This window comes from Giraffa tippelskirchi, chromosome 9 (genome assembly GCF_054371585.1).
Source record: "Giraffa tippelskirchi isolate mGirTip1 chromosome 9, T2T-mGirTip1v1.2.pri, whole genome shotgun sequence".
NCBI lineage: Eukaryota > Metazoa > Chordata > Mammalia > Artiodactyla > Giraffidae > Giraffa > Giraffa tippelskirchi.
In genome coordinates, this window is record NC_137283.1 from 149,348,578 (window position 1) to 149,363,834 (window position 15,257).

Here is a 15,257-nt window from a genome sequence, read left to right on the forward strand (position 1 = left end):
GACACCTATTTTGATTTCTACAGAAATCAATATCAGTAAGTTTCCTATGTCTAAACTTCTCACTTTATGGATTCGGTTTGATCCTTCTATTAAAAAGTCATTCCAGGGACTTCCACAGTGGTTCAGTGGTTAAGACTCTGTGCTTCCAATGCAGGAGGCATGGGTTCAATCCCTGGTAAGGGAACTAAGATCCCACATGCTATGCAGTGTGGCCAATAAATAAATAAGCCATTCTAACCAGTGTTTGTTGATGTCTAGCTGCCTGGGCCCATGTAACAAACACTTATTTGGGGCTCACTAAGCTCAAGAGCCCCAGGCCAGGCACTGTGCAGGGGCGATGATGCTGGAGGAGAGATGGTTGGGCAGGGGGCAGTTGGACCATGGCTGGAGACGCTGCATCTGGGCTGGTCCCTGAAGGAAGTGGGATTTGGACTTTCGTGAAAGGGGGCAGGTAGGAGAAGGGCAAAACTTTCAGCATGTTGTTGCTGCATTTGAAAACCAACTTTTGATTTAAACATCATTTTTCTATCCATAAAGGGAGCCTGGTGAGTGGGCCCTTGAAAGAGCAAAACTGAACGTGAATGAAAACTTCCTGCTTGTGGGGATTCTTGAAGAGTTGGAAGACGTGCTGCTTTTACTGGAAAGATTTTTACCTCATTACTTCAAGGGTGTGCTCAGTATCTACAAAGACCCAGGTAACTCCGACTGTAAGCAATTCTTCTCTGTTCTGAGGGTTACTCACCTGGAAAAGAAAACTCAGGAAATAAAGACGTGGAATCACTTCCTCTGTTAGTGAAGGGAGGTTCCCCTGGCTTCAAAGCAAGGTTAGAACCACGAGATACCCAAAGCTTTGAGCATCAGGGCCAAACATAAACTCACCACATTTTAGAGGCCCGATGCTTCCATTTCTCCCTCTGGAAAATGAAATTGGCAACATTCCCGTCAACGTTGTCCTGAACGTGTTGCTGGGACTTCCGTGTATGGGAAAGTGGGCAAATGGGAGGGAGCCGTCGTGTGACGCGCTGTCTCTGGCTCTATGTCCATTTAACAAAAGCGAATCCTGACACACAGAACAGATAAGGCAGCACACTGAGAGTACAGTCGTGGTTTTCCTCTAGCAAATGCAGTGGTTTCCAAACAGAAGTGAGAAGAAGAATGCAGCAGAGCGATTACAAGGGTTGGCCATGGTGTCGCTGTAAATGTGATTACTCTGAGAAACCCACTGTGTATTTCTTTTATTCTAATTTTATCCTGAGAGAATGACAAACAACATTGTTTCTGCCCTGTTCTTCTTAATCTACTGCTGCCGCAACACTGCTTAGTCACTAATGTGTTTATTGTTTGGTTGTTTTGAGATGGGAGGTGTTATTCTGCCTTGTGGAAATAAGGCCCAGGGGAAGGGCTCCCCCGGTGCAGCCTCTGTCCCACATGCCAGACAGCCAGGCAGAGATCATGTACTACATCGTGAGCAGGTACTGATGCCAGGTGAACTGGTCTTGTCTACAGGGGCCTTGACTTCTGTTTCATGGTAGGTAGGTGGTAGGCGGCCCTACCACCAGCAGGGACTGGTTGGGGGAAGATGACTGCCTTGATCTCCCAGCTCTCTCATTCAGAGAACAGCTCCCACGTACTTACGTGACCAAGGACCTCAAGGTGCTCTCTGCACGCGTGTCTCTGAAGCAGGAAGCACGGTTGGAAGAGCTAGAAGCGTAACAAGCTCTGAATGATCAGTTTTTTAAATAGGGCCCTCCTTTGCCCTTTTAACACTTGCCCTGGGTCTTGTGTTCTCCTTGGGCACCTTCTGTGAAGTTTATCTATGGTAACACTGAAGGCCAAGCAGCTCCACAATTGCCCTGTCCTGAAGAGTGACCACATCCCCAGAGGCAGGGGACAGGAGACGAGCATTCACGCCCGCCAGCTTCTCATACAACTTTAGCCTCTGCAAGGACGAAACCCCTGTATTGTTTTCTCACAGCCACAAATCAGCGAGCTTGTGTCAGATAGGTTAGCGGAGGTCACTTGATCATTCACACCAGAACCAGTTCACCTGGGCCTTTTCAGTCTAAACTCATAGATGGTGGCACACTAAAATCACTACTCTTGCACTTTATACAAGAATTTTATAACTGAGTAGACTAGAGGATAGAGAACAGAAACACTGAAGTCTGAGACCCTTAAAACTCTGAAGATTAAACTGACCGTGAAGTTGGATTAAGATGCAAACATTCCACTGGCCATTTTTCTTTGGTGCTTGTCCTATTTTATTTAAAAATTCAGGTATATATGGACTTTTTGTAATCCCCTTCCAGCAAGATGAAGAATATTTAGGGCAGTCTCACTGTTGAAGAGAAAGCACTAATAACAATAATTGAGGAGCTGGTAAAAATAACGTCTGCTAGTCAAATGGGCCATCACTTATTCTAGATTGAAAGGATAGTCATTAATTCTTGCCAATCAGTACTAAGGGTTCTAATCACCCACCATTCAGAGAAGTTAAGAACTTCCCTAAATAAATCTCAACTGTTGGTGCACCCCACCCATTCATTTCATCTAAGAAGTTAGGCTGATGAGTAACTTTGTCCCCTACCAAAAGTATTCGAGAAATTTAGTCTTCATAAAGTTTTTAAGAATGTATTTGATATTAATGTTTGCATTCTGTGGAGACCCAGTTAAGCATATCTCAGAAGAATTTGATAATAATAAGTACTCAAGATGGAATAAAAATGAAAGTTTTCACCTGATGGGTAAGCAAGAGTACATGCTCAGGTATTTCTCACCAGCCAGAGGGCATTTGTGAGGCAGAGGCAGCACCTTGGAGCAAGGACTTAGTAAACTCTGCCCAACCTGGATGTGAATTTGAATTGGGAGAACCGAAGCCAAAATAGAGTTACTGGGTAAGAGCAACTTCCTGTCATTAACTTATACAGTCTCATTTTTTATTGATCAATTTCAATTACATTTGCTCATTCCTTACCTTTCAAAACTGAGAGGCTTGGAGCCAGCTCAAAAAATTGAAGAGACGAAGATTCATGGTCATCCACCGAAATGTGAGCAGAAGGGCCACAGTTTACACCTCCTTAGCCACAAGGGTTAACTGGTCACGAATGCTTTTCCCCCTTAGCTCTTAAAAACAGACATGCTGTGAGGTATCAATATTTTTCTTAGTCATAGTTCCTTTAGGAGGTAAAATCACAGTGGTGTTAAAGGCCAAAGTAAATAAATAAAATAATTAAAGGCAGGAAATAAGTGAATGTCTGTGATAAGAACAGTTCTTTTAGTAGCATCCCTCATAGATGCCCTTGACCTGGTGAGTAACCCAGCTGTTCCACTTCAGTAGCCCGGTCTAGCATCCAGACGTGAAACTGTAGGATCTGAGGACTCAAAACCTCAAGTGTCCAATCCTTTTCTCTTGTACTTTAAATACTTTCCTTTACTAGCATTACATCAGTATTCATCTTCAACTTATTTCCATTATGAATGTAAACATTGGAGCCACAGTAGAGAATTCCTGGATTTTTGTGGACTGTCCTTGTGAATCTGGCCACCAACTACTACAAAGGAAAATATGTGTGATTCCAAACAAATGGCTTCCTTACTAACATTGAGGGTTTAAGTTCATTCATAAATCGAGGGCTTTGTCTTGTTTCTAAAAAAAAAAAACTGTTTACAGTTGAATATTTTTATAAATGATGATGATGGGCTGCGCTAAGTTGCTTCAGTCATGTCCGACTGTTTGCGACCACGTGGACTGTAGCCCTCCAGGCTTCTCTGTCCATGGGATTCTCCAGGCAAGAATACTAGAGTAGGTTGCTATGCCCTCCCCCAGGAGATCTTTCCGACCCAGGGATTGAACCCACATCTCTTATGTCTCCTGCATTGGCAGGTGGGTTCTTTTACCACTAGCACCACCTGGGAAGCCCAATGATGATGATAAATGAAGTACAAATTTAAATATTTTTTAACTAGGTATGAATGATAGACTCCTATTAAGAGTATAGCAATATAAGGTTGGAGTTTATTGGCTTTGCAGTATTCAAATCTGAGGGTATTAACATACAAAATTAAAACTGGCCAGTTTTAAAAAACAGTTATTCTTTAAGGAAAGAACAGTGAGTTGGGAGTTCTCTTTATGCAGTGGTTCTGCCCTTGCAGTGGGCTTCCCTTGTGGTTCAGCTGGTAAAGAATCCACCTGTAATGCAGGAGAGCTGGGTTTGATCCCTGGGTTGGGAAGATCCCCTGGAGAAGGGAAAGGCTACCCACTCCAATATTCTGGCCTGGAGAGTTCCATGGGCTGCATAGTCCCCAGGGTTGCAAAGAGTCGGACATGAAGCAACTTTCACTTCACTTCTACCCATAGGACCCAGAGCAAATGCAACTTTGAGTGGTTGATCACTAGGGTCTATTGGATCTATTATTATGATACTAACGTATTACATAGAATGTTTTAAGGCACCTCTTTCTACCTTCTCTTGGTTAACACAATTAAAGAATGAAAGTGAAAGTCACTCAGTCATGTCTGACTCTTTGCAACCCCATGGAGTATGCAGTCTGTGGAACTCTCCAGGCCAGAATACTGGAGTGGGTAGCCTTTCCCTTCTCCAGGGGATCTTCCCAACTCAGGGATCTAACCCAGGTCTCCCACATTGCAGGTGGATTCTTTACCAGCTAAACCACAAGGGTATTCCAAGAATACTGGAGTGGGTAGCCTATCCCTTGTCCAGCGGATCTTCCTGGTCCAGGAACCGGGGTCTCCTGCATTGCAAGCAGATTCTTTACCAACTGAGTGCTTTTCCCCTTTAAAAAATAAAAACAAACACCATCCTGGCAGTCTCACTGTCTCCTCAATTCCCAGGTTTAGTTATGGAGGCTGTCGCCACCTAGAGGACATGGCAAGCCCAGGCTTCAGTGTTCTTTCAGAATCCGTCCTTGCCTAAGACAGGGATCCCAACTCACTCTCTGGTCAAGCTGTCCACCCGTCTCTCTCACACCATATGCATTTCTGTCAGGGAGACAGGCTATCACAATGATTGGACCACAGGCTCTAGAGTAGACAGCCTGGGCGTTAAAGTCCATCCTCCACCTAACCAGACAACCAGAGGTAAGGTGTAACTTCTCTACCCCTCAGTTCCCCCATCTATTTAAGACACGTAAACAACACTGTCTATGTCAGAAGGTTGTGGTGAGATGTACCTGATCAAATCCATGTAAAGCCCTTAGCCCAGAGCTTAATGTATGATAGTGTTAGTCCTCAGTTGTGACCAACTCTTTTTAATCCCATGGACTGTAGCCCCCCAGGCTTCTCTGTCCATGTAATTCTCCAGGCAAGAATACCGGAGTGGGTTGCCATTCCCTTTCCCTGGTGATCTTTCCAACCCAGGGATCAAACCTGGGTCTCCCGCATTGCAGGCAGATTCTTTACCATCTGAACCATCAAGGAAAGCCCAACATATGATAAGTGTTCAAAACTTAACTCTTAGCCTGCCAACCACATTACAGGAGAGAGACAGGGCCTGTGTCTGGGAGGAACTAAGGCTTCCACTCTCTTTCCGTAACTTTATTTATTTATTTTTTTTATTAGTCGCGTCTGACTCTGTGCGACCCCATAGACGGCAGCCCACCAGGCTCCGCTGTCCCTGGGATTCTCCAGGCAAGAACACTGGAGTGGGTTGCCATTTCCTTCTCCATCTTTCCGTAACTTTAGTGTGAAAGAAAGAAATAGAAGAGAGAAAAGGAGGGAGGAAGGAAGAAAAAAGCATGATGACCCTTCACTTATTTCATCAGTGACAGCTGACGTTTAACTATAAAATCACATGCCTTTAGGAACTGAGTATTTCTGACTCAGAAGGAGAGGAGCAATTATATTCTGGCCAATACCTTATTCTTAAATAATGATAGGGGAATCAGTTTAATAGAAATATTACTACAGTGACATGCTCGGGGACTGAAAAACTTATACCATTCAAGTAACTGGGGATTTTTAAAAAAATAATCTATTTTTATGCCTGAATTCTTATCAGGAATATCAGGACATTAAAATTTCAACTTTAAGTGAAACCCACTGTTGAGATGTGACCAGAGCCCATTACCATTAACTTGAGCTGAATGTTGAATCTTTCAGACTGTTCTGTATCATGTTATTTAGTAGATATAAGATAGGTGTTCAATGATTTAATTGTGAATGGTGTTTTCATTTTAACTAGGACCCTAAGATTCAGTTCTTGAAAAACCTTTCTTTTCCATATGCAGTTACATAATCAGAACGCAATGACAAACTTTGTCCAGCAGATGGCAGGGTCTCTCCAGTTTTTTCAAGGAAGTGCCTGCGGTTTCCTAAGAGTTTCCATCTGCAGAGAGGCCTTTACAGAATGCTTGGAGGCAGATGTACAATTTTGCCTAATTTGGGGCCTAAAAATGGGATCATATCAAAAGGATTCCAAGTACAATTGATTGAAGTAGTCCAAAGTGCATTATATGACAGCTGATGGGCTCAGGAAGTAGGAGGTGGTTAAAAACATTTATTGTTTGTTGTTTGTCTCCAAGTCCTGTCTGATTCTTTGTGACCCCATGGACTGCAGCACGCCAGGCTTCCCTGGCTTTCACTATCTCTTGGAGTTTACTCAGATTCATGCCATTGGGTTGGTGATGCTATCTAACTATCTAATCCTCTGCCACCCTCTTCTTTTGCCTTCAGTCTTTTTTTTAGCATCAGGGTCTTTTCCAGTGAGTCAGCTTTTCACATCAGGAGGCCAAAGTATTGGAACTTCAGCTTCAGCATCAGTTCTTCTAGGGTTGATTTCCTTTAGGATTGACTGTCAACCCTGGTTTTATAAAAGTGAACCATCATTCTATAATAATTGGATTAAACATGCTGTCTTTCATCTTTTATTTCCTACTTCTTATTTCTTTTGTTGTTCAGTCGCTCAGTCGTTTCTGACTCTTTTGCAGCCCCTTGGACTGTAGCCCATCAGGCTCCTCTGTCCATGGGATTCCCCAGGAAAGAATACTGGAGTGGGTTGCCATTTCCTTTCTTTGGGGGATCCTCTCAACCCAGCAGGTGAACCTGAATTTCCTGCACTGCAGGTGGACTTTTTATCGCTGAACCATATTCCATTTACTCTACAACAAAACCCTAAAACATTCTGGAACCTCACAGAATGGTTGAGAGAAATTCCAATCATCTACAGACACCAATGAAGTTGTTTTAAAAACTCAATTATTGTTCATAAAAATAGGATCCTACTCTGTTATTGGTTCATCTACCATCAATGTTCTCCATAAAGATCTGTTTTTCACCAGTCATGTCCAAGACTCATATTCTAATCATGTTGGTACTACATTGTGTGTGTGTGTGTGTGTGTGTGTGTGTGTGTGTGTGTGTGTGTACATCAATTCATGTTCAAACTGCTAAACCACTTATTAAGCAGCAGTGGTATTTGAGTGACTAATCTTGCATCAGAACATCAGCAACAGTTCCTAAGCAATAGTAATTTGCATATCAATTTGCCATTTATAAAGCACTTCCATATAGATGATCTCACTCGATTCTTACACGAATCCTCTGAAGTTGAGAAAGGCAGTTAGTCTTTGTCTCATTTTCTAAACAAGGAAGCTGACAGTGGAGGAGTAAATAGCTTGCCCACAGTTATCAAGTCCCAAGTGACCAAAGACATTCAAGCTTCTGTCCCCAGAACCACCACTAACTCCATGAACCTATGACCCTCCAAAGATGCTTCATATTCAATCACTAATGCAGAGCTTTAAGCACCATTATGTAGTGAGCATAATACAGGGTATTAAGCACCGTTATCCTGAAGGAGGGCCTGGAATCCCACTCCAGTTTTCTTGTCTGGAGAATCCCATGGACAGAGGAGCCTGGCAGGCTGCAGTCCATGGGGTCGCACAGAGTTGGACACGACTAAAGCAACTTAGCATGCATGCATGGAAGCACCCTTATGTATTGCACTTGAAGGTAAAAGCTTGATAATAAAATCTATAGATTATCTCTATTCAACATATGGTCTGATTTTATAGTAATTGAACTTTCCCCCAAAATTCCTCCTCTGTGAAGGATAATATTTAAATATCAGGTATAATCTGAAAATACTAGAAAAATTCAACAAACACTTTCAGCAAATGTTTAAGTGTCTGTAACGCACTCCAGTCCTGGGGAACAGCTGTGTAAAGATAAAGAAAACCACGTCTGGACTGAGCATCATCACAAACAGGGCTGGAGGGACACCTCCTGTTGAAGATATTTGTGCCCAGCCTTGAAGGGTGCATAGCTGTTCACCTGATGGACGTGGAAGGAGGCAGGTTACGAAGAAAAACTGTGAGTGCAGAAAAAAATGTGAGTGTCTGTGTGAAGGCATAGGAGTCCCAAGTGCGGGAGGCATGAGGGGCATTCCAGCCCACCTCAGCCCTTGCCTACTGATCTTACCCCTTGGATCTGAGTCCTTCATTCTTCATAGCTCAGTCACCCTGCTGCTATGTCAGTCCTGCCCAAGGCAGGAAAAGTGCCAGCTGCCTTAGACCTCTGTGCAGTACAGCCTGGAGCTGAGTCACTCACGCCAATCCCAGAACCAGTAGCTGAGCCACAGTTGCCAGAGGGCCATGTGTCACCCCCACCCCCAGCCCCCCAGTTTCCATGCCCTTTGCCCCGTCTGACCACCTCCTAAGGATCCCTCACTTTCTAGCAGGATACTGCCAGGTTCCCGGGTCCCTAGGGCTGGGTTATTCCTCTTGGATTTATCTCTGGTTTCCACACCCAAGACCTAGCCACTGTCTAGGCCTAGGGTACCCACTGGCTTCAGTAGGCCCTGCACTTTTCCACGGGGGGAGGGTCCCACAAACCCTCCAGACACAACCTACTGTCCTCTCTGACCCCTAAGTTCCCCTCTCCGCCTACCAGCATGGACTCCCCTTCTGTAGGCAGCCACTCTCTGCCTCTAGGGTGAGCTGGCTGTGTCCCCTGATGATACCTCTGGCCTTCCTCGCTGGGAGCTCTTGGGATCATCCCTTCAGAATTTTTTCCTAGTCCCCACCTCCCACCCCATGCATCCTGGGAAATCGGTCCCTTCTTGGTCCCAACCTCATCCTCTGGAGAATCCCAGATGCCCCCCCACAGTGTGGCCAGGCATGGAGCGTGCAGTTTGTGCAGTTTTCTCTCTTATGATTCATTTCCCCGGACGAAAAGCTGCTTAATAATATCTGAATGTGTGGTGGAGGTACCAGCATTCTTCTGTGTTTAGAGGTGAATTTCTTCTTGCGAATTTAATCATTTCTACTTTGAGCAGTTTTGAGTTGAACTTGACAGTAATATGCTTTGCATTGAGTAAGAATGCTAGTGAGGGTGGAATTAGTCACCACAGATTTCAACTTTTGGACTTTTCTGGTAACTCAGCAAAGCTGAGATCCTCCTAGAGCCTGAGCCAAGAAGATTAGAGACCTGACCCCAGAGGTGAAAGTTGATGTTTTTATAAAAGACCCTGTGAGCTTCTTGTGCTTTTGTGCCCAAACTTCCAAGATCTATACCTGCCCTGGTGCCTAATGTGGTGATGTGGAAAGAGCCTTAGACAGAGACTTCCAGAACTGTCTTTGTGCCCCTGAGTCATGATCTTGCCTCGCTGACAGTCTTTGCTTGTAATATGTACCCTCCACACTGAGCGAAGTTCAATCCTTACCCATTTATCATGACTCAACGCTTTACAATGGCAACTTCTATTTTTGTTCAACTAATCTTGTTCAAATAAAAATATCATTTCCTGATCTGTATTTTTTGAATATCTCAGACATTTTTATCAACATACAACATCTTAACTTTTCCCATCTTGTAAATGGTGTTGGACTTTGAAAAGAGCACAATGAAAAACTGCAAGTATACCTGTGTACAGAACCCTGCAGTTTTTAGTAGTTTCTTGTGAGCTGTATCAAGCACATTCATTTCACTGTCCACAAACCCACAGAGAAATCTAGTCTAATTTCCCACTAATGAGAGTAGGGACATTTTGCTTGCTGAGTGGGAGCTTCAGATGCTCTGAATTATCACCTCTCCAGTTTTTACAATATGCTTCTAAGTACTTCTCTTGGCTTGTTATAGCCGGACACTACTGGAGCTACTTTTCAAAACATGTTTTCCTAGAATTTTACCTCCTTGTTTTTTAACTATACTAGATATATTAAAGTAGTGCCTGCACACTCAGTTGCTTCAATCATGTCTGCCTCTTTGCAACCCCATGGACTGTAGCCTACCAGGCTCCTTTGTCCATGGGATTCTCCAGGCAAGAATACTAGAGTGGGTTGCCATTTCCTCCTCCAGGGGATCTTCCCAATCCAGGGATCAAACCCACGTCTCTTATGTCCCCTGCATTGGCAGGCAAGAGTCTACCCACTGAGCCACCTGGGAAGCCCCATATTAAAGTAGCACATGCATATAATTAAAAATCCAAGAGTACTAAAGGACATATAATGAAAAGCAGTTGTTTCCTATTTCAACCCTTTCCACTGCAAAGTCTGGTTTTGAAGAGGCAAACACATTCAGTGCAAGTAGCTGTTCTGATAATCACCACCCTAATTATAAGTAGTATGCACGGGCTTGTTTTATTTTTGTTGTTTTATTGTCTTGATTTATTTATTTGTGACATTATTTAGTTCTCTTATTCCACCACCCTTACCACTACTTCCTCCCCCCACTATGTTCATAATATGGCTGTATCCATACTTTACATACATATTCCTTGTTTACATGACTATGACTGAATATATTTGTTGGACGCTGATCCAAGTAGTATACAATCATCTCATTTCATTTCTTGCATGACTTATTATTTTCCCTAGAATTGATTATTGCCTTGGATTTTTTTTTATTTGCTTAGATTTATTTATAGCTATCAAAAGTTTCATGTGTGCCATTAGATCTGTTGTATCAATATTACTTTTGATTTTTTCAATATTGTTTCAGATAAGTATGTCCATTCCATTCCTGCTTCCCCATCCCAGAACCACTCCCCTCCTTCCCACCCAGAGGTCTGACTTTCTGCTTTGATCTGGACTGATTACTCAGAAGCTTCCTGCACAGCTCTCCTGCAACATCCCTTTACCATTTTACAGAATGTATTGTATCCCTGGTCTCCTGAATCCCTCAAATTCTATTTCTTGATTTAATAACTCCATTTATTCCAAGATATTTCCAAGTTGGTTCCTGATAAAAGAGGCATGGAAAGTGGTAAATTCTTTGAGTCATTGCATATCTGAAAAGCTCAGTGTTTTACTATCTCGTTTGATTGTCAGTTTGGTTTGGTATGGATTCCTTCATACACGCGTTTCATTTGCCATGTCTTTTTCTCACTTTCCCATTCTCTCTGTCTCTCCGGAGTGTTATTTTTATTCCTTTCATGAAAATTGACAACAGTGTGCCTCAGTGTGCTGAGTAGTCAGTAGATACATTTAAACTTAAAACACATGTTTTTTCATTTCTGGGAATTTTTCTTGTTTTACTTCTGCATTATTTACTGCATAATTTTATCAGCACTATTTTCTGTATTTCAGTTTTGGAATGCTGTTGGTCAAATATTGGATCCTCTAGATGCATCCTCTCTATGTGCTTTATTATTTTTTCCTCATTTAATTTCCATCTCATCAACATTTTCTCTCTGGATGAGTTCCTCAATTTGTATTCCAGTCATTCTGTTGAATTTTCTCTTTTCCAAGAGCTCTTTATTAATCTTCTTTTCTTCTTTTTGCATACTATCTTGTTCTTGTTTACTAATACAGTGCCACCTTAAATCTCTGAAAATTACAGAAATTTTTAAAAAGTGTTTTCATCTTTTTCTTACATTGTCTCTATTTGCTCCAGACTCCTTTTTACTGTTTTGGTTGGTTGCATGCTTGCTAAGTCGCTTCACTCATGCCTGACTTTTTGCGACCCTTCAGACTGTAGCCCATCAGGCTCCTCTGCCTATGAGATTCTCCAGGCAAGAATACTGGAGTGGTTTGCCATTTGCTCCTCCAGGAGATCTTCCCAGGGATCGAACCCACGTCTCTTATGTCTCCTGCATTGGTAGGTGGGTTTTTTTTTTACCAATAGCGCCACTTGGGAAGCCCTTGGTTCATTTGGGCATCTCTTTTTCAGTCCAAGGGCTTCTGTGGTGGCTCAGAGGGTAAAGCGTCTGCCTGTAACGTGGGAAACATGGGTTCAATCCCTGAGTCAGGAAGATCCCTAGAGAGGGAAGTGGCAATTCACTCCAGTATTCTTGCCTTAAGAATCCCATGGATGGAGGAGCCTGGAAAGCTACAGTCCACGGGGTCGAAAAGAGTCGGACATGACTGAGCGACTTCACTTTCTTTCTTTCTTTTCAGTCCAAAGTCTTTCCCCTAGTGGTCTTTTTCAGAATTCACATTTGAGGGTGAGACACACGAGCTCATGGAAAGTGAGCTGTACAATAGCAGGGGCTTATCAACTAATGGACCCCCTTGGGATGATCAAGCAGCCATCAGGTTTTGCTGGGAAACATTTGTTAGTGATTTTAGGTCTTTTTCCTCTGGAGTTTATTCAGTTTCCCTACTGCAGCGTTCCTCAAACATCCACTTGGGGGACGGGAGGCGAGGTGGGATTAGGAGGGCAAGATGCATGTCTGGTGTTGTTGGTTTGGAAACAGGGGCTGAAGGTCCATGTTCAGGCACCATTCACTTCACTGTTCTCATTTTAGTCCATGCTCTCCTCTCTCCCTTCTTGGTTAGCAAATCAGTCTGGAGCCTCTCCACAGATTCTTTGGCAACTAATCCTAAGACTGCCTGTTCACAAGCAATGGAGAATGGGGGGAGACCCATGGTGAGATACCTGACCGCATGTAGGTATGGAGGGAGTTTAGGGCCCAGCTCCTTCACAGGCAGAGTACCTGTCTCATGCTCAGTTTTTCCATCTGGGCTGCCTGGTGCTACCTCTCCGTCTCTCTGGGGTTGTACGGGGTGAGTTGACCCTCCTGATGTATGTCTCCCCTGTGCCAACACTCCGGTGCATTTACTCTGCTCTGCCACATCCAATGCATTCTTCCAACCACCGTCCATCTTTCAGAAGTTGGTTGAGGGCTGTCTTCCATTGAAATCCTTCTCCAGTTCTTTGTCCTTGTGATCCAGCAATCTTTTTCTAAAATTATTATCCTTTACTGTCACCTGGGTGAAGATTTTCAGAGGAGAGGCATTGAAGGTCTGTAGTCAGCCTACTGCATTTAGCTGGGCATGTGCTAATTACCTGAACTTTAAGATTCTATTACCAGTTTTGTGTTTAGAGCTTGTAGCTAGATCTATTATACCTGTTTCTTTCATGTGACATCTGCATAGCTGTGATGTGACTCGGGCTACCATAGCACTGCCTTCATCATCGGTACCCTGGAATTATAGTCCTGGTGAAATTCCAAAAAACAAAACAAACAAAAATAAGATTCCTTAATGGTAGCTTACTAGTTAAACCTCTCTCATTTCCTTTTTAACTGAATGATATTTGCTATGATGAGGCTCCAAACTACTATGTATTTTTAAAAAATCACCTGGAAGACAGATCAGAGCCATCCATACTGGAGATTTATTTAATGGGAGAGAATGTAAGTTATAAGAATCGGTAAAAAAGACGCTCTCCTGATCAGAGGCGGTACTCAACCATCCAAAGATACCAACCCAGTGTAACTTGACAGAAACACACGCCACCGTTTCGTGTGCTGTCATGTGTCATTTTCCTAACCTAACGCAGGGATCGCAGCAAAGGTATCGCAAGCCTGGGGAGTCCGGGGCCCTGGTCCATGAACGCTGACAGTCAGCCCATGTCCAGGAGAAAAAGCAGCCATTGAGAAGGTTTCTCGGCAGCAGCTGCTTTAGTAGCAGTAGCAGCAGCTCATATAACAAATGTTTCATGACGAATGCAAACAAAAGCCAGCTCTGAAATTCCAGCCACGCCATGTCCAAGCCAGTTCAACATCATATAACCACTCCGTTCGAGTTTTTTCCCCTCTCTAAATGCATTCCATATGAGCCATGGTGTGGGGACTGCTGGGATCTCCTGCATTCACTCAGAAGGCTGTTTTTAAAGCCCAGACTGAAAGGAAAGTAAGTCAGTGGGAAAACAAACTCAAAGAAAACACCGAGACTCAGGTGTGGGGGGTATGTTTGTTCTCTCCAGCCAGCCATGACCCCCGGAATGGGGCTGGAGGCTAGGAATCCTTTAGGCCGCCCCCTACTCCTTGGAGGCCTGGGAGAAGGACTTTGCTGCAATGGGGCCCCCAAGTCTTCACTGGCCCTGGATAAGCACCACTTCTCAAAGTGTGGTCCAAGGACCCATGCCAGCTCACAAGCTGCTTGCTACTAGTCCATGAGGAGATAAGGCAGAAACTGAGAGAAAGACTTTAGAAACTTTGATGGTAATTTCGCATGGCTCTGATTATTTAAGTAATTTATTTGTTTTATTTATTTGATTTTTGGCTGTGCTGGGTCTTCGTTGTTGTGTGTGGGCTTTCTCCAGTTGCAATGAGGGGGACTACTCTGTAGTTGTGGGGCACAGGCTTCTTTTGCAGTGGCTTCTCTTGTTGCAGAGCACAGGCTCTAGGATGCGTGGACTCAGTAGCTGTGGCACACAGGCTTAGCTGTGGGATCTTCCCAGACCAGGGATAGAATCCTTGTCCACTGCGTTGGCAGGTGGATTCTTTACCACTGAACCACCTGAAAAGTCCCTGGTTATTTTTTAAACAACTCGTTTTTATTATAGTTGACAAAAACATCAATCTGAGATGGACAACAGTGGGAAGAATTAAAAGATCTTTTGAGAAGCAAGGTTGTGGATTCTCCCACCAGCTTGGACTGCCCAGGTTAGCCAGTTGAAAGGTCATCCAATTGACAAGCCCAGTCTTAAGGCATTTGGGGCTTATGAGGCCCCATGATTCTTCCATGTGATTTTTCCTTCTTGGCTTCAAAGCTCAAACTGGTGTTCCACAGCAATGACCAAACACCGAAACTCAAGGAGGTGTGATACGTTGAGACTGCATTCCTAAAACTGGTGCCTTCACCTAAAACCTTAAAAAAAAGTCATGATTCACACTACATGCATGCTCAGTCATGTCTGACTCTTTGCCACCCCACAGACTAGCCTGCCAAGACTCCTCTGTCTGCGGGATTCTCCAGACAAGAATACTGGAGTGGGTTGCCATTTCCTCCTCCAGGGGACCTTCCTGACTCAGGCATCCAACCTGCCTCTCCTGTGTCTCCTACATTATAGG

The 15,257-nt window shown here is 43.7% G+C and overlaps 1 protein-coding gene across 1 annotated transcript in view; it reads left to right on the forward strand.

The window, feature by feature from the left end:
- The window catches only part of UST (uronyl 2-sulfotransferase), a 318,507-nt gene that overhangs the window by 259,432 nt on the left and 43,818 nt on the right, over positions 1-15,257 (forward strand). Inside the window, exon 7 of the mRNA XM_081529921.1 lies at positions 538-695. Within this exon, the coding sequence (XP_081386047.1) occupies positions 538-695 (158 nt within the window). The remainder of the gene's footprint in view (positions 1-537; positions 696-15,257) is intronic.